The 23569-nt window shown below is 41.5% G+C and overlaps 1 protein-coding gene across 6 annotated transcripts in view; it reads left to right on the top strand.

The window, feature by feature from the left end:
- LOC120384240 overlaps positions 1 to 23569 on the top strand; it is a 48217-nt gene that overhangs the window by 10928 nt on the left and 13720 nt on the right. For all 6 annotated transcript variants that reach the window (XM_039502630.1, XM_039502628.1, XM_039502632.1 and 3 more), the window contains 2 exons: positions 10448 to 10624; positions 18452 to 18658. In XM_039502630.1, the coding sequence (XP_039358564.1) occupies positions 10448 to 10624; positions 18452 to 18658 (384 nt within the window). The remainder of the gene's footprint in view (positions 1 to 10447; positions 10625 to 18451; positions 18659 to 23569) is intronic.

Consider the following 23569-nt stretch of genomic DNA (forward strand, 5'->3'; position numbering starts at 1 on the left):
TCCTTCTGTAGTGGGGGGCCAAAAACTGGACTCAATACTCCAGATGTGGCTTCATGAATGCCGAATTGAGGGGAATAATCACTTCCCTTGATCTGCTGGCAATGCTCCCACTAATGCAGCCCAATATGTCATTAGCCTTCTTGGCAACAAGGGCACACTGCTGACTCATATCCAGCTTCTCATCCACTGTAATCCCCAGGTCCTTTTCTGTAGAACTGCTGCTTAGCCAGTTGGTCCCCAGCCTGTAGCAGCACATGGGATTCTTCCTTCCTAAGTGCAAGACTCTGCACTTGTCCTTGCTGAACCTCATCAGATTTCTTTTGACCCGATCCTCCAATTTGTCTAGGTCACCCTGGACACTATCCCTACCCTCCAGCATATCTACCTCGCCCCCCAGCTTGGTGTCATCTGAAAACTTGCCGAGGGTGCAGTCCATCCCATCATCCAGATATAGTTACAGGGTTTCTGCCCCAGTGATCTTGCAACAGAAACAGACAAAGGAAAGATGATTATCCCTATTTTACAGATGAGGAACTGGGCCATAGAAAGATTAGTGAGCTGATGAGATCACACATGGAGTTTGTGACAGAGCAGGGAATAGAAACCTACATCTTGTGGATCCGTCACAGCCTTAACCATCAGACCATCCTTAGTGCTAGACCTGTAGTGTTTGACCAGAACTGCAGTTAATAGACAGTAACTTGGAATCTGAAACTTGTTCTGTATCTTCTTTGGTAGGGTGAAAATAGGTTGACATAATTTATTTTATTACACACAATCTTTATTTTTACTATTATGTTATTTTTAGATTCCAGCAGCATGTTTTCTTGATTCCAGTGTAATGAGTCAGATGACATGTTAAGGGTTACATTGACACACTGCCATTTTATATTTACTTCAGCAGGTATGAAATAATTAAGTTAGTGTACATTACAGGATTAGTTTAGCCAGTAATGAGTTGTTGTTGAACAGATCTATAAATCTAACATGCTGTTAAACTAATTACCATCTTATATATTTAGTAGGGTAATCTGTCTCAGCCAGCTAAAGTAAACAGAGTGAAATATATCAAGATTGAAGGCACTAAACAAACTGTAGCCAGCATCTAATTAAGCAGGGAACAGATATGCTGAAGGGTGACCTCAGAAGGTTCAATTTGGATGTGAGCATAATTTAGAAAGATTGTCCAGATTTAACAATGGAACTAGCTTTGGTTAAATCTATCCTTCCCAATTGAGGATTAAGATATTCAGCTCCAGGGACCTAAATTCAAACAAGCTTGGTCTCCTCTCTTCTCCTCAGTGGACAAATAAAACTAAACACATGCACAGCCCACCACATACACTAGCAGGATTCAAGCATTAAGACATCTGTGCTGAAAGTGAGTCCTGGACATGAAATAGCAGGGAGTGCTTATGCAATTCTAATGCATTGATAGAGCTATGTGGGGAATCATAGAACTGGAAGAGACCTTGAGAGGTCATCTAGTCCAGTCCCCTGCACTCAGTGCAGGACTAAGTATTATCTAGATCATCCCTGACAGGTGTTTGTCCAACCTGCTCTTAAAAATCCCCAATGATGGAGATTCCACAACCTCCCTAGGCAATTTATTCCAGTGCTCTACCATTCTGAAAGTTAGGAAGTTTTTCCTAATGTCCAACCTAAATTGCCTTTGCTGCAATTTAAACCCATTGCTTTTTGTTCTATCCTCGGAGGTTAAGAAGAACAATTTTTCTCCCTCATCCTTGTAACAAGTTTTTATGTACTTTAAAATTGTTATCATGTCCCTTCTCAGTCTTCTCTTCTCCAGACTAAACAAACCCAATGTTTTCAATCTTCCCTCATAGGTCATGTTTTCTAGACCTTTAATAATTTTTGTTGCTCTTCTCTGGACTTTCTCCAATTTGTCCACATCTTTCCTGAAATGTGGCGCCCAGAACTGGACACAATACTCCAGTTGAGGCCTAATCAGCGTGGAGTAGAGCAGAAGAATTACTTCTCGTGTCTTGCTTACAATACTCCTGCTAATGCATCCCAGAATGATGTTCGCTTTTTTTGCAACAGTGTTACACTGTTGACTCATATTTAGCTTGTGATCCACTATGACCCCCAAATCCCTTTCTGCAGTACTTTTTCCCAGGCAGTCATTTCCCATTTTGTATGTGTGCAACTGATTGTTCCTTCCTAAGTGAAGTACTATGCATTTGTCTTTATTGAATTTCATCTTATTTACTTCAGACCATTTCTCCAGTTTATCCAGATAATTTTGAATTTTAATCCTATCCTCCAAAGCACTTGTCACCCCTCCCAGCTTGGTATCTTCCACAAACTTTATAAGTTTACTCTCTGTGCCATTATCTAAATCATTGATGAAGATATTGAACAGAACTGGAATGCTTGCATCACACTAGCCTATACAATATTTGCCTATACTTTTATTAGTCCCTTACTAAGGCCTTAATCAAGCAGAGTATTGAAACATGTGAATAGTACCATTGCATTCAGTAGTTGTTTCTTCATTGGAGACTACTCGTGTGCTTAAACTTAAGCAAATGCCTTGCTGGATCAAGTCCTGTACATTTGATCGTAACCTCATTGAAATCAGTCCAGTCTTTGGATCTGCCTCAATATTCCACTATTCCTATTTTGGAGAAATAATATCCTCCCCATTCTTTTTCAATTACATTGACAGAGATGCAAAATTGTGAGCCAGTTTCAAAACAGCAAGGGAAAGTATTCATTTGACTTCTTTAAACATTGTCATTTAATTTCTTAACTTTTAACTTAATTCTGTGCTTCTTATAGGAACTGAAGTGACAGCTTTGGAAATCGAAATCCTCCTCTAGTTAACCCAGAAGGGGGACAGCATTGGCAATGCAAGCTTCCCTCCATACAGCACTGCATCAGTTCACTTTGAACCTGCCTTGGATGGACCACCTGTAAAGATAAAGGGTGTGACCAGGTAGAAAGGTGCTCCACAAGTCCTAGTGCATGAGGGGTTCCAGACTCCTGTCTGTCACATGGGTCATCAAATGATAGGGATATAAAGATAGAGAAGTAGCTGTGACAGCAGCTAGCTAAGGAGAAGAGTGTGTCTTCCCTTCCCAGCTGACCAAGAGATTGGACAGGTCTCTGGCCATTGGAACCTACTGTTCAGAGTGGCTTGTTTTTGTTTGGAATCCTTTGTTTAAGAATCAGTAAAAGAAAGCCCTGAAGAAAGTGATTGAAAGTGCCACTGATGAGGCTATTATTCATCTTCTCTGCATAGGGGTTCTTCTCACTAGCCTACACGGGGCTATTTTATTCTCCATGTCCATTCAAGCCTTGGCCTTTATTAGGCTGTAAACAAGGGTGACAATTGTGAAAGTGGCTTTGTGATCTCAATACCTATCCAGGAACTGGGCTTGAGAACAAAATTGTTATCAGATTATGCTAAATTCAACTCAATACTGACCTAGATGTGAATATAGCTCCGGGGTATACATCACATTACCGATCTGTTGTCATCCAGTCCTCACCACAAAACATAGCCTGTAATATTGTTAACTAAAGAGTGATAGTCCAACTCATTAGATGTGTTTATACAATGTATCAAAATATTTTATGTCTGCACAAGGCTTCACTCTGTGACTTTATGAAAACAGAGTACAGATTGAAAAGAAAATTGGTCCAATCTTGGCTGGTATAAATCCATGTAGTTCCATTGAAGTCGTCAGAGCTATGCACCAGCTGAGGCTGTGACTCAGTATTGCATACTCTTTGATTTTAAGAACTACATATTAACAAACAAGAAGACTCTCTCAATATTGGCTGTTTGTCGGACATGGGATAATTTCCAGCTAACGGGGACAAATTTAAGCATGAATAATGTTCCATTTCTTGTAGTATAATAGATGAGCTTGATTTCAAACAGGACATTTTCCAAATGATAGGCCTGATCCTGTCTGGTACTGAGCAAATGCAACTCCCATTGAAATCAAGGCCTCTCAGTCAGGTCCTAATGTGTTGCTAGAATTCACAATTTCTTTGGAGACCTGGTTTAAGGAGTACCTCCGGCTGCCAGATGAGGTAGCTATCAAAAAGGGCATGACACTTATGTACTGAGGGGTGCAGGCACACTAAATCATTCTCCAATATCCCCTAGTAGTTGATCTATAGAGTGGAATAAGCAGCAGTGCCAGAGGAAATTATTTGTTCTGAACACCAAATGTACATGTATGATGCACATGTATTTTTAAAGTATAAAGGGTAGCCTACAGGGAAAGGGAGGCTGGGAAAGTAAACACTTCCTTGGAATACTTCCTTGATTAGAAGAGTGAGGTAAGGCCTCCATGTGTTTTTGTTTTTACATGCCATGGTAGACTGGCTCCAGCCTACCTCAAGGACCTTTCCTTTCTTCACATCCTTCCCCTTCTTTTAATCTAGTCCTGAGTTCCTCAACCATTCCTCTGCACAATCTGGCCTCTTTTGAACCAAGAGTCTTCTCTTTTGCAATTCCTTTTGTCTCAAATAGCCTCTCTGTACCATTGACTCCATCTCACTGAAACTCTCAGATTGGGGGGACCCCAACCTCTTGTCTCTTGTACATCTCTCCCTCGCTGTAGAGCCTTCTGGCATTTGTATGGGAAAAAAGGGCATACATATCACTATTGTACCCGTGTAACAAACCCTGGCCACAGACACATGCAGGGAAGAACCCAGGCCCTTTAGCATCAAACAAGGTCTCTACCTCTTGAACAAAAGGAGAAGACCTTTAGGTGTGATGAAGAAACACCTGGGTTGGGAGGCTGGTGTATTACACTTGCTCAGTTGGTTTTGGCAGCTAACTACTATTGCTGTAAAATTTCTTCATGATGAAATTCAGCACACAGACAAAATTATAGCTAAGAAATTTTATAGTCTGAAATATTCCAGCATGTATTTAGATTGATCTTGCAGTCTTGCTCATTTTATACTATTAGTTTTTTGGACAGGAACATGGCCAGTGACTACAGCACTGAAGTGGGATCAGTGACAGCTCCAGGCACCAGTGCTTCAAGCGCGTGCCTGGGGCGGCAAGCCATGGGGGGTGCCCTGCTGGTCCCTGCGAGGGCGGCAGTCAGCCTGCAGGAGGTCCACTGGTCCCGCGGATTTGGCAGCAATTCAGTGACAGAAAGGCCGAATCCGTGGGACCCGGGACCTCCCGCAGGCACGCTGCCGAAGGCAGCCTGCCTGCCATGCTTGGGGCGGCAAAATACATAGAGCCACCCCTGAGTGGGATCCAACACCGCCTATAGTCTATTCTTGGCTTTGTCGGTGACCTGTTATGTGATTTGGGGCAAGCCACTTTCCCTCTCTGAGTCTCTCACTGTGTTTGTATAGTGGCTAGCACAATGGGGCCTCTAGGCACTTCCATATACTGTCATTTCTAATAATATGTTTAGAATTTTTTATCTTTATTAGGATGGCAGAGAAGTAGAAGGAAGAAAAGCAAACTTCCAGCTCTGATGCAAATTTATATGTATCATGCATGAGGTTAAGATTTTGTCACGGTTGTTTTTAGTAAAAATCACGGAGAGGTTGCAGGCAATAAAAAAAATGTGCAGAAGCCCGCAACCTGTCCGTGACTTAGTAAAAATAACAGTGGGGAGGAGGGAGGGCTGACTGCCAAGGAGATGGAAGCCCGAGCCCCCCCCCGGGGGAGGGGCACCAGCCCCCACCACAGCCGTTGCGGTGGGGTCTAATGCTGAAGAAGTCACGGAGGTTTGTTAAAGTCATGAAACCTGTGACCTCCGTGACTAAATCGTATCCTTAATCATGCACAGTGCAACAAAGGTAGAAATTGAGAGTAAAATGTTGCTTCATAATTCAGAGCAGAAACCGAGCTAATGGGAAAATTTAAGGTTATATAAGCAATAACGCCATAGTAGCAGTAATAGTGCTAGGCAATAAATGTCTCCAACTCATAAAAACCAAAGATGCAGGCTCAAATTTTACGATCTTCTGAGATGTTTATTCATGGATGACTGGCTCTGTTTCTCTAGAGTTTTATTTGACCACTTTCATAGTTAATATAAATAGAACATTTTAAATGTGAGCTTTATGGTGGACAAAAGGTCAAACATGGCAAATGCAAAGATAAGACCACTGGTTTAATAACCAAAAAGAGTAAAGCAAACAAGGATTCTTTTGCTACTTTCATCTTAACTGATTTGGAATTCTGTATACATTAGAGATGTATCAGATCTAACTAGTGAAAGCAAGTAACAGTACCATATAATTAAGCAACCGTTCAAGCCAAACTGGCATTTCCAGTTAAGTTTGTTTGCACCCTCACCAATAAAAAGCAAAACCAAACCATATGAGTGTTTCAGCAAACTAGATGTTCTGGAAACTCTAACATGAAATATACAATAATTATAAGATAGTGCCCATTGTCATAAGCTTTACATAAGCCATAGTGCAAAACGGGGGGGGGGGGGAAAGGAACCTAAACAAAATTTAAAAGTCCCTGAAAAACCTGCCAAAACAAGATACATCACTGCACATGCTTCTCCCCCTAAGGAGGGGATGAGGGGACAAACACATGATATATGTTTTTCATAACGATAACCATACTGGGTCAGACCGAAGGTCCATCTAGTCCAGTATCCTGTCTTCCAACAGCGGCCAACGCCAGGTGCCCCAGAGGGAATGAACAGAACAGGTAATCATCAAGTGATCCATCTTCTGTTGCCTATTCCCAGCTTCTGGCAAACAGAGGCTAGGGACACCATCTCTGCACATCCCGGTTAATAGCCATTGATGGACCTAGCCTCCATGAACTTATCTAGTTGTATTTTGAACCCTGTTTACAGTCTTGGCCTTCACAACATCTGGCAAAGAGTTCCACAGTTTGTGCATTGTGTGAAAAAACACTTCCTTTTTAAACCCGCTGCCTATTAACGTTGCTTAATGTGCTACTGGAAGGTGATGACTGCAGTATAGTAACCTACAGAGAATAGACTACTTATACAGATAGGTGGTCACTAGGATGAGTAGGGGTTACACCATCTAGCCCTAAGTGAACAGAAAGATGTGATGCAGCAGTATAAGTATTAAATAATGGATGGGCTAAAATATAGATGCAAAAGCAAAGTGGTTGACTATGTCCCCTTTCAGGGTCGAATTTGTGTATAGTGAACTCCAGGGATTCTGGAGTTATGCCAAGGCTGAATGTTTTCCCATTATATTGGACATGTTCCTTTATTTTATTCATGATTATGCGTTAAAGTGTAAATCATAATCAGTTCTGTAAATTCTATTGGTGTAATTTGGTTATGTTAAAGAGACTGTTCTGATGATCTAATCTGACCTTCTGCATAACCCAGGTTATTTTGACCTCCGTTTCGCTCTCACTTGTGAATTTATAAATCTTTCAAAATTGTTTGTTGTTGTTTTTTTTGTTTTTAATTTCACAACATTCTAAAAAACATTTTTTTCTATTTATTAATCTCTTTAAAACACAAGCTAAGAGTTTCAAATAAGAACAGTTTTAATTGATAGGTACAACTGTTAATGCCAGTACATCAGATGTTGCCACAGCTACCTTATATCATATATGAAATATCTGACTATCAGTAAAGAAATGCTTACAATTTCAGGTGAACTAGAGCAGTGAGTGCTCAGAAATAGTTGCAGAACCATCTGACACATTAATTCTACCATTTAGAGTGTACTTTGCCATTTACAATGTATGATGAGAATATTGTTTGGGAACAACTGTTGTCACTGTGTTTGATCATTTACAAAATTTGTTTGAAGGGCAGCTCTAAAAACCCCTTAGGCCACTTCTTACATTCCATTTAATCTGCCATGCATAGTTAATAACATGAACACTCTGTTTAGACGTCAGTTCATGTAACAAGGGTCCCACAATCATAAGAATGGCCGTACTGGGTCAGACCAAAGGTCCATCCAGCCCACTATTCTATCTACCGACAGTGGCCAATGCCAGGTGTCCCAGAGGGAATGAACCTAACAGGTAATGATCAAGTGATCTCTCTCCTGCCATCCATCACCACCCTCTGACAAACAGAAGCTAGGGACACCATTCCTTACCCATCCTGGCTAATAGCAATTAATGGACTTAAGCTCCAGGAATTTATCCAGTCCTCTTTTAAACCCTTTTATAGTCTTGGCCTTCACAACCTCCTCAGGCAAGGAGTTCCACAAGTTGACTGTATGCTGTGTGAAGAAGAACTTCCTTTTATTTGTAATAATCCTGCACAAGGTTCTCATTGGAATTATTCTGGATTTACATGCTGAATATGAGATCAGATTCTGGCTTCTAATCTCTCTCTGAGTGTTTCTTCATCAGTAATATGGGGACAACAACTCTTAGCTGTTCCACAAGTGTGTTATAAGATTATAAATTTAATTAATGCTGCTGAAGAATTTTGCGATTCTCTGGTGGAAGTAAAAGCAGCGAAGAGTCCTGTGGCAAGGCACCTTATAGACTAACAGAGGATGCATGGTGGAAGTCTATCAAGAAATGTGAAGTGTTACTATTTTGTGATTACATCTCTGGGGCCAAATTAAAGGAATGTAATATGCTTTTCCGCTGCATTGTAACAGTAGATCTGAATAAGGTTTGGTCTACATTTTTTGACTTAGCTGTTGCAGGTGATCTTCCCAGCATTTAGTAATCACTTTACTAGATGCTGGAGGTAAACCACTGACCCTAGAGTGGAACCAAAACTCCATGTGCATAGGCTACTCCCTTAGTACAAGCCAGGTCTGGGAAATTTGATGGTTGCAAAAAGTACCATATGCCAGAGCTGTGTCTGTCTGCTGCCAGTGTTGTGCCTCACTGATCATTTATCTTTGATAATATAAGGGGTGCTGCTGGGCTAGATGAAGACCAATTTTTTGCTGACATTTACCCAGGTATAAATCTGGAGTAATATCATTGGAATAATTGGACTGGGTCCTTGGGACTGGCCTATCTATGTCCAGAACAGTTCAGGGTAGGGAGCTGTGAAACAGATCAATTGAATCATGGAACAGGTCCTCAAGGAATCAATTCTGAAGCACTTAGAGGAGAGGAAAGTGATCAGGAACAGTCAGCATGGATTCACCAAGGGCAAGTCATGCCTGACTAACCTAATTGCCTTCTATGAGGAGATAACTGGCGCTGTAGATGAGGGGAAAGTGGTGGACATGTTATTCCTTGACTTTAGCAAAGCTTTTGTCTCCCACAGTATTCTTGCCGGCAAGTTAAAGAAGTATGGGCTGGATGAATGGACTAGAAAGCTGGCTAGATCGTTGGGCTCAATGGGTAGTGATCAATGGCTCCATCTCTAGTTGGCAGCCAGTATCAAGTGGAGTGCCCCAAGGGTCAGTCCTGGGGCCAGTTTTTTTCAATATCTTCATCAATGATCTGGAGGATGGCATGGACTGCACCCTCAGCAAGTTTGTAGATGACACTAAACTGGGAGGAGTGGTAGATACGCTGGAGGGTAGGGCTAGAATACAGAAGGACCTAGACAAATTAGAGGATTGGGCCAAAAGAAATCTGATGAAGTTCAACAACGACAAATGCAGAGTCCTGCACTTAGGACGGAAGAATCCCAATGCACTGCTACAGACTAGGGACTGAATGGCTAGGCAGCAGTTCTGCAGAAAAGGGCCTAGGGGTTACAGTGGACAAGAAGCTGGATATGAGTCATCAGTGTGCCCTTGTTGCCAAGAAGGCTAATGGCATTTTGGGCTGTATAAGTAGGGGCATTGCCAGCAGATCGGGGGACATGATCATTCCCCTCTATTTGACATTGGTGAGGCCTCATCTGGAGTAGTGTGTCCAGTTTTGGGCCCCACACTACAAGAAGGATGTGGAAAAATTGGAAAGAGTCCAAGAGCGGAGGGCAACAAAAATGATTAGGGGGCTGGGGCACATGACTTATGAGGAGAAGCTGAGGGAACTGGGATTGTTTAGTCTGCTGAAGAGAAGAATGAGGGGGGATTTGATAGCTGCTTTCAACTACCTGAAAGGGGGTTCCAAAGAGGATGGATCTAGACTGTTCTCAATGGTAGCAGATGACAGAACAAGAAGTAATGGTCTCAAGTTGCAGAGGGGGAGGTTTAGGTTGGATATTAGGAAAAACTTTTTCACTAGGAGGGTGGTGAAGCACTGGAATGGGTTACCTAGGGAGGTGGTGGAATCTCCTTCCTTAGAGGTTTTTAAGGTCAGGCTTCACAAAGCCCTGGCTGGGATGACTTAGCTGGGGATTGGTCCTGCTTTGTAGCAGGGGGTTGGACTAGATGACCTCCTGAGGTCCCTTCCAACCCTGATATTCTATGATTCTATGAACGAGGTGGGATTTTTTCACATTGTTTGCTTTTTAGAGGAGATCAACATGCTAAAGTCTGTGTTTTACTGTAATAGGTTGACACATAACATTCACGGTCAACTCTCCTTTTCTTTCAGTTCTCAGATGACTTTATAAGGAAGAATTTAGCCTCTGAGTGGCCACAAATAATTGTGATCGCAGATGGATCCTGCGGAGAATCAAGCTCAGTTCTTGGAATCAGTCCAGATTACATTGTGGAATCCTGTAATGGTTATGGAGCAAATGCAGCTATTGAGAGGCGTGATCAGAGACAGGTAATGAGAAGAACACTCATTGTTATCAGTTGTTTACTCCCGACTGCTGTATGATGCTCTATACTATAGAAATAAGGTGGGGATTTAAGGGCTTTTATGCTGTCATGTGACATTTCCTTACTCACCTAGAGTTTGCTTGCAAATTATTTTTCCCACTGAGTTAAATAGGTGATGCTTTATATTCTGGGGTACATTTTAAAAGGCTTTATAAAGGGTGGGTAAATTATTAATAGATGTCCTAAACATGTTACAGACACATGAGGAGTGTGTGTTGTAGATCGCTCTAAGTACATCGGTAGAAGATCTTATGGTCATAAGCAACTTATTGACCAGTTGGGGCCTGTAACAACTGAATAACAATTTCTTAAAACATGTATATTAATCATTTCTAACTTCATCAATACCTTATGTAAGGTTACGAATGTTACTATTATTTTGTCGCCTGAGTTCAAATTAATTTGTTCTCAATATTAAGAAAAATAGACAACCCCAACATCTTCATATTCAACTTTCTTGGCAAATACAGTAAATAGGGCTGAACAAGACTACATAAAGGAACAGCTGATTAGAGGAAATGATTACCATGTGCAGTGGATAGTTTGACTGCTAGAATATTAAGGGAAGATGACAAGAATAGATGAATTGCACACTATGCCAGTTGCCTTTTCCCTGGATTGCTTATTAGTATTGCTGTGCTAATCCCGTCATCCTTTGAAAGGAAAAAAACAAGCCATGAATGAATAGCAAGGGAAATGTCAAGCTTTATGCAAGGCTCAGGAGATGCTGTTCATTATCCAGGGACAAAGACTCTTGAGAAGAAAGCTCATAAATAGGCTGGGCATAATTCAGTTCTTTTATAATTGCAATAAATACCAATGTTTGTTTTTAAGTATTTTTTAATTTCTACCTACATACATTTTCACAGTTGTGAGAAATTCTGGTGGGGTCAAATGTGTGGAGTGAGACAATAATTATTTAATGTCAGACACTGAGAGTTAAAAGAAATAAAGCTTTATAACTATACAAACACAAATTGTCAACCTCATAAGAATGGCCCTACTGGGTCAGACCAAAGGTCCGTCTAGCCCAGTATCCTGTCTTCTGACAGTGGCCAGTGCCAGGTACCCCAGAGGGAATGAACAGAACAGGTAATCATCAAGTAATCCATCCCCTGTCGCTCATGCCCAGCTTCTGACAAACAGAGGCTAGGGACACCATCCCTGCCCATTCTGGCTACCTACCCTCCATGAATTTAGATCTTTTTTGAACCCTGTTATGGTCTTGACTTTCACAACATCCTCCGGCAAGGAGTTCCACAGGTTGACTGTGCGCTGTGTGAAGAAATACTTCCTTTTATTTGTTTTAAACATGCTGCCTATTAATTTCATTTGGTGACCCCAAATGACCACCAATTTCATTTGGTGACCCCAGTTCTTGTGTTATGAGAAGTAGTAAACAACACTTTCTCTACACCAGTCATGATTTTATAGACCTCAATCATATCTTCTCTTAGCCGTCTCTTTTCCAAGCTGAAAAGTCCCAGTCTTATTAATCTCTCCTTATACGAAAACTGTTCCATACCCCTAATCATTTTTGTTTCCCTTTTCTGAACCTTTTCCAAGTCCAATATATCTTTTTTGAGATGGGGCGGCCACATCTGCACACAGTATTTAAGATGTGGGCATACCATGAATTTATATAGAGGCAACATGATATTTTCTGTCCTATTATCTATCCCTTTCTTAATTATTCCCAGCATTCTGTTCGCTTTTTTGACTGCCACTGCACATTGAGGGGATGTTTTCAGAGAACTATCCACAATGACTCCAAGATCTCTTTCTTGAGAGTGGTAACAGCTAATTTAGACTCCATCATTTTATATGTATAGTTGGGAGTATGCTTTTCAATGTGCATCAGTTTGCATTTATCAACATTAAATTTCATCTGCCATTTTGTTGCCCAGTCACCCAGTTTTGAAAGATGTCATCACATGTCGAACTATACAAAGAACCGTAAATACTCGTTCATTAGCTCGTTCGTTCATAAGCAGACCCCCCAAAATGGATAGGTAAAAGTAGCAAAAACTGTATGACGCTTTCATAAGCTGACCCTATATTTCAGGGGTTGGAAAACTTTGGCTCCCGGCCCGTCAGGGTAAGCCGCTGGCGGGTTGAAACGTTTTGTTTACTTGGAGTGTCTGCAGGCATGGAGCCCCTCAGCTCCCTGTGGCCGTGATTCGCCATTCCCGCTTCTCCCATTGGCTTAGAACGGTGAACCGTGGCCACAGGGAGCTGAGGGCTCCATTCCTGCAGACACTCCAGGTAAACAAAACAACAGTGTATTAGATAGTCAATTCAATGATTTCATAGAGTTTAAAATCATCAAATTTTGATGTAGACCCGTTTATAAGCTGACCCCCACTCTTTGGTGTGTCACGTTTTAATCAAAAATATTCAGCTTATGAACGAGTATATACGGTAAATATCCTTAAATCAAACTGCAAGTTCTCAAGCAGCATTATTTTTACTCTGCCTGTCTGTAAACTTCAATTATTATTGATGGAAATCTTTTTTTCAGCGGTTTGTGTGTTAGTTTACCAACCAACAAAAATTGACTCCTTCCAAGCACACTCATAAATCACAAGAACTTTAATCCTCACAGGCATTTTTTGTTACTTTCCATCACCTTACAAATATTGTATGGGCCTTATTTTCAGCTATGCCAAGTGCCCATTTACTTTGAAGAGAGTTTGCAGTGCTCAGCATCTCTGAAAATCAGGCTGTATGTGTGCGGGAATAACTAGCATTCTAAGCATACTACCAAAATGTCTCTGGGCTGCTCCCAGAGCTGCTGGAATGTTTTAGTACCAAAAAAGAAACCAAGGAGGGACTCTGTAAGTTGACCTATTTGTTTGCATTATGGTAGCATCTGCAAAATGCAAGGTGGTCCTCACACATACTGCCACAAAGAGCATACAATTTGTTTTTCTTCTTTTGTATTTAGCACCTATTATTCTATTCTGAAACACAAGACTCAATATCAGGAAATATACCATGACTTTAATCTAATATCTGTTTTATATTACTTTAATCCAGTGTGATATTGGTTACTATATGGCAAAATAAAATTGATTAGGGCTGTCAAATGATTAAAAAAATTAATAAATAAATTTGAAAATGTAGAAAACATCCAAAAATATTTAAATAAATGGATTCTATTATTAACAGTGTGATTAATCACAATTAATTTTTTTAATCGTTTGACAGTCCTAATCAATGTTATTTTGCCATATAGTAACAAATATCACACATATATATATTTGAAAATGTAGAAAACATCCAAAAATTGATATATATTTATATATAATCAATTACAACACAGAATACAAAGTGTACAGAGCTGACTTTATATTTATTTTTGATTTACAAATATTTGCATTGTAAAAAAACAAAATAAATAGTATTTTTCAATTCACCTAATACAAGTACTGTAGTGCAATCTCTTTATCGTGGAAGATGAACTTACAAATGTAGACTTATGTACAAATAAAGCCTGCATTCAAAAATAAAACAATGTAAAATTTTAGAGCCTGCAAGTCCATTCAGTCCTACTTCTTGTTCAGCCAATCACTCAAACAAGTTTGTTTACATTTGCAGGAGATAATCCTTCCTGCTCCTTGTTTACAATGTCACCTGAAAGTGAGAACAGGTGTTCTCATGGCACTGTTGTAGCCAGCGTCGCAAGATATTTATGTGCCAGATGCACTAAAGATTCATATCTCCCTTCATGCTTCAACCACCATTCCAGGGGACATGCATCCATGCTGCTGATGGCTTCTGCTCAATAACAATCCAAAGTAGTGTGGACTGATGCATTTTCATCTTCATTATCTGAGTCAGATGCCACCAGCAGGTCTTTTTTGTTGGTTTGGGTTCTGTAGTTTCTGCATCAGAGTGTTGCTCTTTTAAGACAGCTGAAAGCATGCTCCACACCTCATCCCTCTCAGATATTTAGAAGGCACTTCAGATTCTTAAACCTTGGGTTGAGTGCTGTAGCTATTTTTAGAAATCTCACATTAGTACCTTCTTTGCGTTTTGTCAAATCTGCTGTGAAAGTGTTCTTAAAATGAACAACATGTGCCAGGTCATCATCCGAGACTGCTAAAACATGAAATATATGGCAGAATGCGGGTAAAACAGAGCAGGGGACATACAATTCTCCCCCAAGGAGTTCAGTCACAAATTTAATTAACGCATTATTTATTTAACGAGCGGCATCTGCATGGAAGCAGCATGGAATGGTGGCCGAAGCATGAAGGGGCATATGAATGTTTAGGATATCTGGCACATAAATACCTTGCAATGTCGGTGTGATGTTGCACTCTGTATGATTTTATGAAAATATGCTAATGAGTTTAAATATAATGTAACTGGAATATGCTTCATGCAAAAGGTCTCTTGTAAGGTATCATTACAAACCTTATAATCTACAGAGTGTGGTCATCCTATCTGTATAAATGTACCACTCTTCTATCTGAAACTAGAAATATGAAATATAACTCTGAGGGCCTGTTGTAATTATGCAAAGTGTGGGCCATTAATGGTGGTTTGGAATCCTGATGACTCCCATTAGCCAGGACAATTGTCTGCAGATGGCTCTGTTTTACTTGCAAGTCTCCCTATATGTGTGTGCTGGCATGTGATCATGTCGCCTGAACTGGAATCCATCTTTAACCTGGGGCTTTTCCACTGAGAAGGAGTGGGTGGGAACCCAGAGAGGGACAAAGGATTCCTGCCTTATGCAAAAGGTCTGTAAATGGGTGGAACAGAACAAAGGGGGCTGCTGTCATGAGGAATCACCTGGCTACCACCTGAGATGGAACAAGGGCTGTACCAGGGGAAAGGACTGTGCCCAGACTAGGAAGGCATCCAGTCTGTGAAAGAGACTTATTGAAACATCTCTCAGGGTGAGATTTTTATCTCTATTCAGTTGTATTACTGTATTAGGCTTAGATTTGTGTGTTTTATTTTATTTCCCTTGGTAATTCACTTTGTTCTGTCTGTTACTACTTGGAACCACGTAAATTCTACTTTCTGTATTTAATAAAAACACTTTTTATTCATTAATTAACTCAGAGTATGTATTAATACCTGGGGGTAGGGGCAAACAGCTGTGCATATCTCTCTATCAGTGTTATAGAGAGCGAACAATTTATGAGTAAGATGGATTTATTTGGGCCTTGGACCCCAGTGGGAGTTGGACATCTGAGTGTTAAAGACAGGAACACTTCTGTAAGTTGCTTTCAGTTAAGCCTACAGCTGTTAGGGGACGTGGTTCAGACCCTGGGTCTGGGTTTGCAGCAGGCTAGCAGGTCTGGCTCAAACCAGGCAGGGCACTGAAGTTCTAAGTTGCCAGGGCAGGAAAGCAGGGGCAGAATTTGTCTTGGCACATCAGTTGGCAGCCCCAAGGGGGTTTCTGTGATCCAACCTGTCACAGTCGGCTGCAAAAGTGCTATGCAAATGCCTGTTCTCACTTTCTGGTGACATTGTAAATAAGAGGGCAGCATTATCTCCTGTAAATGTAAACAAGTTTGTTTACCTTAGCGATTTGCTGAACAAGATGTAGGACTGAGTGGACTTGTAGGCTCTGAAGTTTTACATTGTTTTGTTTTTGAGTGCAGTTATGTAACAAAAAAGCCTACATTTGTAAATTGCACTTTCATGATAGCCATTGCATGACAGTACTTGCATGAGGCGAATTGAAAAATACTATTTCTTTGGTTTATCATTTTTAGAGTGCAAATATTTGTAATAAAAATAATATAAAGGGAGCACAGTACGCTTTGTATTCTGTGTTATAATTGAAAGATATATTTGAAAATGTAGTAAAACATCCAAAAATATTAGTAAATTTCAATTGGTACTTTATTGTTTAACAGTGTGATTAATTGCGATTAATTTTTTTATTCATGATACATTTTTTAGCTAATCGTGTAAATTAACTGGGATTAATCAACAGCCCTAATTTAATCTTTAGGTAACAGATTCCTGTCCAATACAATTGGTAGTGACTGGAAGCCATTATTGTTTGATACATCTGGCTTGTGAAATGACCTGCACTCATTTACACACTCATTTAAGAACATGAGTAGTTCATTGAAGTCCTCTGCACTTCCTATTCTGCACACCTGTCACAAGCACTAGACATCAGTAGAGAACCATAGACTAGAGGGAAGGATTTGGCCTCAAGCCTTTTCCAACTTTCTTTTTGGTGAGGAAGGGAGAGTTATGGTGATATTTCATTGGTAAGACAAGTGCTGAGAAGATATATATATATATGCAGCCCTTATATATATATAATACAGGGATTTATCTCTAATGTTTCTATAGTGCTAGAGTGGGGCAGACTTTTACAGGGGTGCCCAGGAGAGGGTGGAACATACTGGGAGGCTCCAGAGAGGCTGAAAGAAAGCCATGCTCTGGTCCCCAGTTCTCCTCTCACTAGCCCATACCATGGTTTGACCACACTGAGCTGGAGCAGACTACATCAGCCTTTACTTACCCACCTTAACAAATACTTTACACTTGTGAGTAAAGCCTGAAGAATTTGGTGCTGTAGTAACAAGCTGAAATATTTGGAACAAAGACTGGCTATTTGACAAAACTGGCTCTATTGAACAATCTCAAGTCACGATAGTCTTAACACAAGCAGAACTTTTTTTCTTTGCATTATTATGTGGGACAAATTGTAATGTATCTGGGTCCTGCAGATCAATGGATTTGTCTTTGAATGTGAAATTAATTTCCTGTACATGTATAGTATAAGATGTGGCAATTGTAAATTACAAACAGACACAAGTCATGTTGGAATTTTATGGTCTCTCTTTTTTTTCCCCCTAAGAATTCTGACACCAGCAAAAGTGCCTGGGCAGGTTTAAATAACTGTCTGCCTTATAAATTATAAACATGTTCAGTTAATTAAAAATGTCGCAATTTACATCATATAAAATGAAATTGAGAGATTTTTCCTTTTCTGAGGCAGTTAATTTCTAATAACACAAAAGTACCACCCCCACAGCCTTATTGAAAAAATTATTCTCTAAGAATACTTTGCCCTTACATGTAACTTTCCAAGCATTTTACAAAAGAATAAAGTATCATTATTCCCACTAACAGATGGGGAAACTGAGGTACAGGGGTTTCATGGCCCACACAAGATCACACAACAAGGCAATGTCAGAATCAAGTTCCTTGATCTCATGACTGAACCAGTGTCCAGTCCACTGGACCATGCTATGTTCCTATGGAAAAGGCAGTTTGCTTTTAGAGTTCTTAGTGCAATTTCACTGAGCTGAAAACACGATATACTAATATCCCAGAGGGGTTCTTTTCTCAGCCTTCAGTATGAAGAAAAATCATCTAGAACAGGGGTCGGCAACCTCTGGCACCCCTTGGCCTGCGCCGCTTCCCACAGCCCCCATTGGCCTGGAGCGGCAAACCGCGGCCAGTGGGAGCTGCGGTCGGCCGAACCTGCAGACGCGGCAGGTAAACAAACCGTCCTGGCCCACCTGGGCGTTTACCCTGGTGAGCCGTTTGCCAGAGGTTGCCAATCCCTGATCTAGAACAACACAGGAAGGAAATGAAATGGCAATGCAAATGCATGGGGTAACTTTCTGAATTCTTCTTATCTGGAAACAAAACCTCACTCTCTAAATATTTAATTCATTGCAAGGCATCCCATATGAGGGTCATCTGGTGGAATCCATGAAATGAATTCATTAGTTAGATTAGCCCTTAATTATTTTTCCCTTTTTTTTGCACTTTATAGGTGCCAACTCCAGAGATCCGTGCTCACAGTCTATATTTTGATCTCTCTGCTTATGGAATGGATATATCTTCCATGGGTAAGGAATCTCTGAAGCCAGGATTTCATCTGAAAATCTATGGGACATTCCGTAATCGATACATGGCTTTGGCATGTCCAGCTTCTGATTCCAAAGTTGTTAGATTTCTACGGCATACTCTCAATTCCTCAGTGAGTATTCAGAACTATCGCTTTTCAAAGGGCCAGGAAACTCTTTGAGAAGAGAATTATTTTTCAATGTTTTAAATTTGGTAACACCAAGCAAAATTATGCAGCCCTTATTCAAGCAAAACTTACATTTATGTCAACTGGAGTTTAGTTCAGTTGCAGAAAATTGGCCCAAAACCTATGATCGGATGCACACGTTCTTGGCTTGAGCCACTATATAAAGAGTTGAGGTTTCAGTCGCAAAGACTGGACACTCGGTTAAAGCTGCTGCTTTCTCATGAGCAATATGGGAAACAATCTATACCTAAGGTACCTATGCCTATACCTGGGTACCTAAGGTATGTCTACACTGCAGCTGGGAATGTGCCTCCTAGTCAAGGTAGTCAGACACATGCTAGCTCTGCTCTAGCATGCCCAAAATAGCAGCGTGGACATTGTGGCAGGGGCTAGCCACGTGAACAAGGACCCCAGGGGAGCAGGCTGGCTTGTTCTCTAAAGCAGGGGCGGGCAAACTTTTTGGCCTGAGGACCACATCGGGTTTGCAGGGCTGGTTAGGGGAGGCTGTGCCTCCCCAAACTGCCAGGCATGGCCTGGCCAATGCTCCCTATCTGACCTCCCCCTGCTTCTTTCCCCCTGACGGCCCCCCTGAGACTCCTGCCCCATCCACTCCCCCACTCCCTGTCCCCTGACTGCCTCCAGACCCCCTGCCCCTGACTGTCCCCTGCCGCCCCATCCAACACCTCCTCTCATTCCTGACTGCCCCCCCAGGACCTCTGCCCCATCCAACCACCCCTTCTCCCTGACCTCCCCCAGACCCTCTGCCCCTCACTACCCCCTCCTTCCCCATCCAACTCCCCCTCTCCTTCCTGACTGCCCCCCCGGGACCCATGCCCCCATGTTCCCCGCCCTCTGACTGCCCCAACCCCTATTCACATCCCCGCACTCTGCCCACCACTCTGAACTCCAGTGCTCCCTTACCATGCTGCCTGGAGCGCTGGCGGCGCTATAGCCACCCTGCCCAGAGCAGCAGGACAGGCAGCCACGCCACCCGGCTGGAGCCAGCCACACCACCGCGCAGCACAGAGCACCAGGTCAGGCTGCAGCTCTGCAGCTGCGCAGCCCCAGGAGCTCGCAGCCCCACCGCCCAGAGCGTTGTGCCAGTGGCGCAGTGAGCTGAGGCTGCGGGGGGAGGGGGAACAGCAGGGGAGGGGCTGAGAGCTCAGGAGCTGGGCAGGAGGGTCCTGCGGGCTATGGATGTGGCCCGCGGGCTGTGGTTTGCCCACCTCTGCTCTAAAGGCTAGATTGCACCACCACCTGTACCCAACATCCATAATGCTATGCTTAGCATGCTGGCTCAAGTAGAACTAGCGTGTCTGTCTATGTGGGCTGGGAGGCATGCTCCCAGCTGCAGTGTAGATATACCCTAAGTCAGCTAAGGTTTGGGATCCATCAGAGCTGCTTCTCTGTGAGGCTGCCAGAGACTACAGCTCTTTAGAAATATTCAATTTTGATATTTTCATGTGTATCTCCTTATGACAGAGTGCTGGAAGCTAGCAATGGAGCCAGCACTGTGATCACTTAGGCATCAGTCAGCAACCCAGGAAAAGGCTGATTCGGGATATGCAAGCTAATTAGCTGAATAGGCTGGGAGGGCTGATAAACCAATTAGCCCATCAGCTTCAGGGGCTATACAAGACACAGGAAGGAAGTAGGAGGAGTGAGGACCCAGGCTAGCTGTATGGAGTGTGTTCAGACAGCTCAAGAAATGGAGATCTGTGTTCTTCCTTGGCCCTATGGGAAAGGGCTAACAGTAGAAAAACACTGTAAATATTGCTGCACAGAACTGTCTTGGTGTTTGGTGATGGGGATGTAAATAAATCACACAAAGTTGTCACTTCCCCCAGAAACCTCTCAAGCTCTGTCCAGTATGTGAGAATGGTGACAGAGCCTGCCCCATTACACTCCTAACAGCAGAGCTGGTGAGAACTCTGTCAGTGAAGTTTGTGGTGGTGTTGAACAATTGTTTCATCAAAGCTGAAATGGTTTATGAAGATGTATCCATTTTGAGTAAGTTTTTGTTGGGAAGGTTTCTGAGGTCCACAGTGAAGTCTCTGGTCACTTCCCCAGAGACACTTTTTCAACACAATGTCTTTTAACCAAAAAAAAAATATTTTTTTTCATTTCTCATGAAAACAAAACAAATTTCAAAACCTCAAAAAGTTATCAACAAATGAAATTGTCATTCTTTGGCTAGCTCTACCTATTAGCATTAATAAGGTTTATCCATGTGAATCCCACAGCAACTGATGGGAACATACATGCTAGGGGTAAGATTGAGCCATTGGCTCAATCCTGAGTAAGGGGTGGCACATAGCAGCCCTGCCAGGGCAGTGCAGCTGAGAAGGAGTTGTGCCGCTTTGCTTTGGTGGTGGTGAGGGTAACTTACTACTACACTCTTTTCCAGGGTGTAGCATATTCCTGCTGTGCTGCCAGCTTATTACTACTGCCGTCAGCCAGTTTTAATTGGTTATGAAAGAGGTCCTGGGGCTTAAATAATTTTTTTACTTTCAAAATTAGTGCAGCAAACCCAGACACAAATTACTCACTGCCTTTAGTGAGTAGGAATGAGGTCTGTTTTTTACCACTGTCATGTCTAACGTTTTTGAGCCTTTAGAACATGAAGAGAATATGTATTGCAGAAGAAATCTGTGTGAGTACCATGCCTAGTGCAGGAATACAAGTGTGTGCTGAAGGCTTTATTAACAGGGTTTCAGAGCTCATGCCACCAGAGATCCAGTAAACATGAAGTTTTTATGAGTTTAATCACAGATTTAAAATGCTGGATTCCATCCAACTAGGGAATGGAGGTCCCTGTGTATACATAGGTTGTGCCAAGAAAAGCAATTGAAATGTGAGTAATGAGGGCACATTATAAACCACTATTCTTCAAAGATCTATTTTTCATTTTAAAAGGCTGGGTAAGTGCAGCCTTTTTTGGGAGTAGCTTTCCCCTTCAATCTCTCTTGAAAAACAAACTCTGGTTCAGATTCAGTGACAGAAATTAAAGCATCAGTGCAAACATCTTGTGGAGCCAGGGCCAGATTTTCAAGAAAATCATTACTAGAGCTGGGTGGAATTTTCAGCAAACGATGCAGTCAGTGACATCAAATTAATGTTGACTTCACCAAATTCTTCTAAATTTAAAAAAAAATCGATTTAGATTTTGGTTCAAAATTTTTTTAAATGTTATTAACAATTAAATAGTTTAAAAATGGGCAAAATCAAAAGGAAACTGTGTGGGTGGCTTTTTGGAATGGCAAGCAAATGAACAAATCTTGTTGTCCACCTCTACTTATGACCGGATTTTTTCAAGTGCTCAGCACCTACAATCAGAGTTTCAAAAGTGCCCAGTACCCAACATCTTGAGCCTCTCTGAAAACTGGTCCTATGTGGACACATCATTCAGTGAAAAGTTTGCAATATGCTTTTCAGGCTCCTGTATTATATCTGAAATTAAACACAATGTAACCTTCAACATACATTTCTATAACTGCTTGTGGTCTCACTGGATCAGCTTAACACCCTATTAGTAGGCTAAGCAAATGCAACTGCTTTTTAAATTTGTTGATGGTGTTACAAAATTGATGGAGAATGCAATTGATCTAATATAGGTAGCCTTTACTAATGTGTTTGATAGTGTCTCATGAAGCTTTATTTGAAACTAGTTCAAATTGTTTTTTAATCAGAATAAAAAACTGGTCAAAAGACCATAAACAAGAGGCAATAAACAACTGAGAAGTATCCAGCGGAATGCTTCAGGGACAGGTAATGGGACAACTGGTATTAAATATCTTTTTATTCAAGTGGCAATTTAAGGTTAAGGCTGAGCCTCTGGGGTACCATTTCCAGTTCTACAAGGGTGAAGCCCATTGACTTTAAAAGGACCTGGTTGATATCTTACACAATTCTTGACAATATAGGGGCCTAGAATTAACCCATACTGTTGTGCCTTCCCTCCCCACTCCCGTCAATTGCGTGATTTAAGGATACTATGCTAATTTATCTGGGTTATAATAAGACAACCAGCCACATGGTATTTGAGCACCAGCTGAGGGTGGTTTGACCATGACTCAGTGACAAATGGCAATTGCATAAAGGTCTTCATGGTGTACTTTGTTTCTGTAGTTCAAGGGTGATATGAATGACTACAAGTTGAATTTAAATGTGTCCCTTTTCTCAGTTTGTCACCTTTTCTACAGACTTAGAGACATGTCTGAAATGTTCAACACTGTCACGTGTCCAAGCATTTGAACATTCTGCACTCATTGATAAAGCATCTTTAAAACAAGTTTTATTCAGAGAGGTTGCTATGCTGTTATACAAGTGGATGTTTGTAACACGTACATCTTCAGGGCCTTGCTAGTGAGAGAAAGATAGGATTGCAGCCAGAAGACGTGACATGCATCACTGAGATGGCACAAGAAGCAGCAGGTTGGAATCAGAGATGGAGTGGAGGAAAAGAGAGGCAAGGGGTTTTTGTTCAGCTTTTTTTGTTGTTTGTTTTAAAAGCCCTACTCAATGTACAGTCACCCTGTCAGCCAAAAGAACCTCTGTTGGGCACTTCACAGTAGGGCTTATGATCCTTCTTTGTTTAACTTGCCCAAATTGCTTAACGCAAAAGGCCCGATTCTGATCTCACTCTTAGTAGTGTAAATCAGGAACCAGGGTAATGAAAACTTACTTCAGTGGTGGCACCAGTATAAATGACATCCAGAATTGGGCCCAAGATTTTTCCAAACCAGATATTTTGTTAGTGCAGTCCACCATGTTAAACATATACAGTATAGAGTGCAATCTTTCAGAAAATGTACGGATTAGATCAGAGGTGGGCAAACTACGGCCCGCAGGCCACAT

The sequence above is a fragment of the Mauremys reevesii genome, linkage group 16, assembly GCF_016161935.1.
Source record: "Mauremys reevesii isolate NIE-2019 linkage group 16, ASM1616193v1, whole genome shotgun sequence".
Classification (NCBI taxonomy): domain Eukaryota; kingdom Metazoa; phylum Chordata; order Testudines; family Geoemydidae; genus Mauremys; species Mauremys reevesii.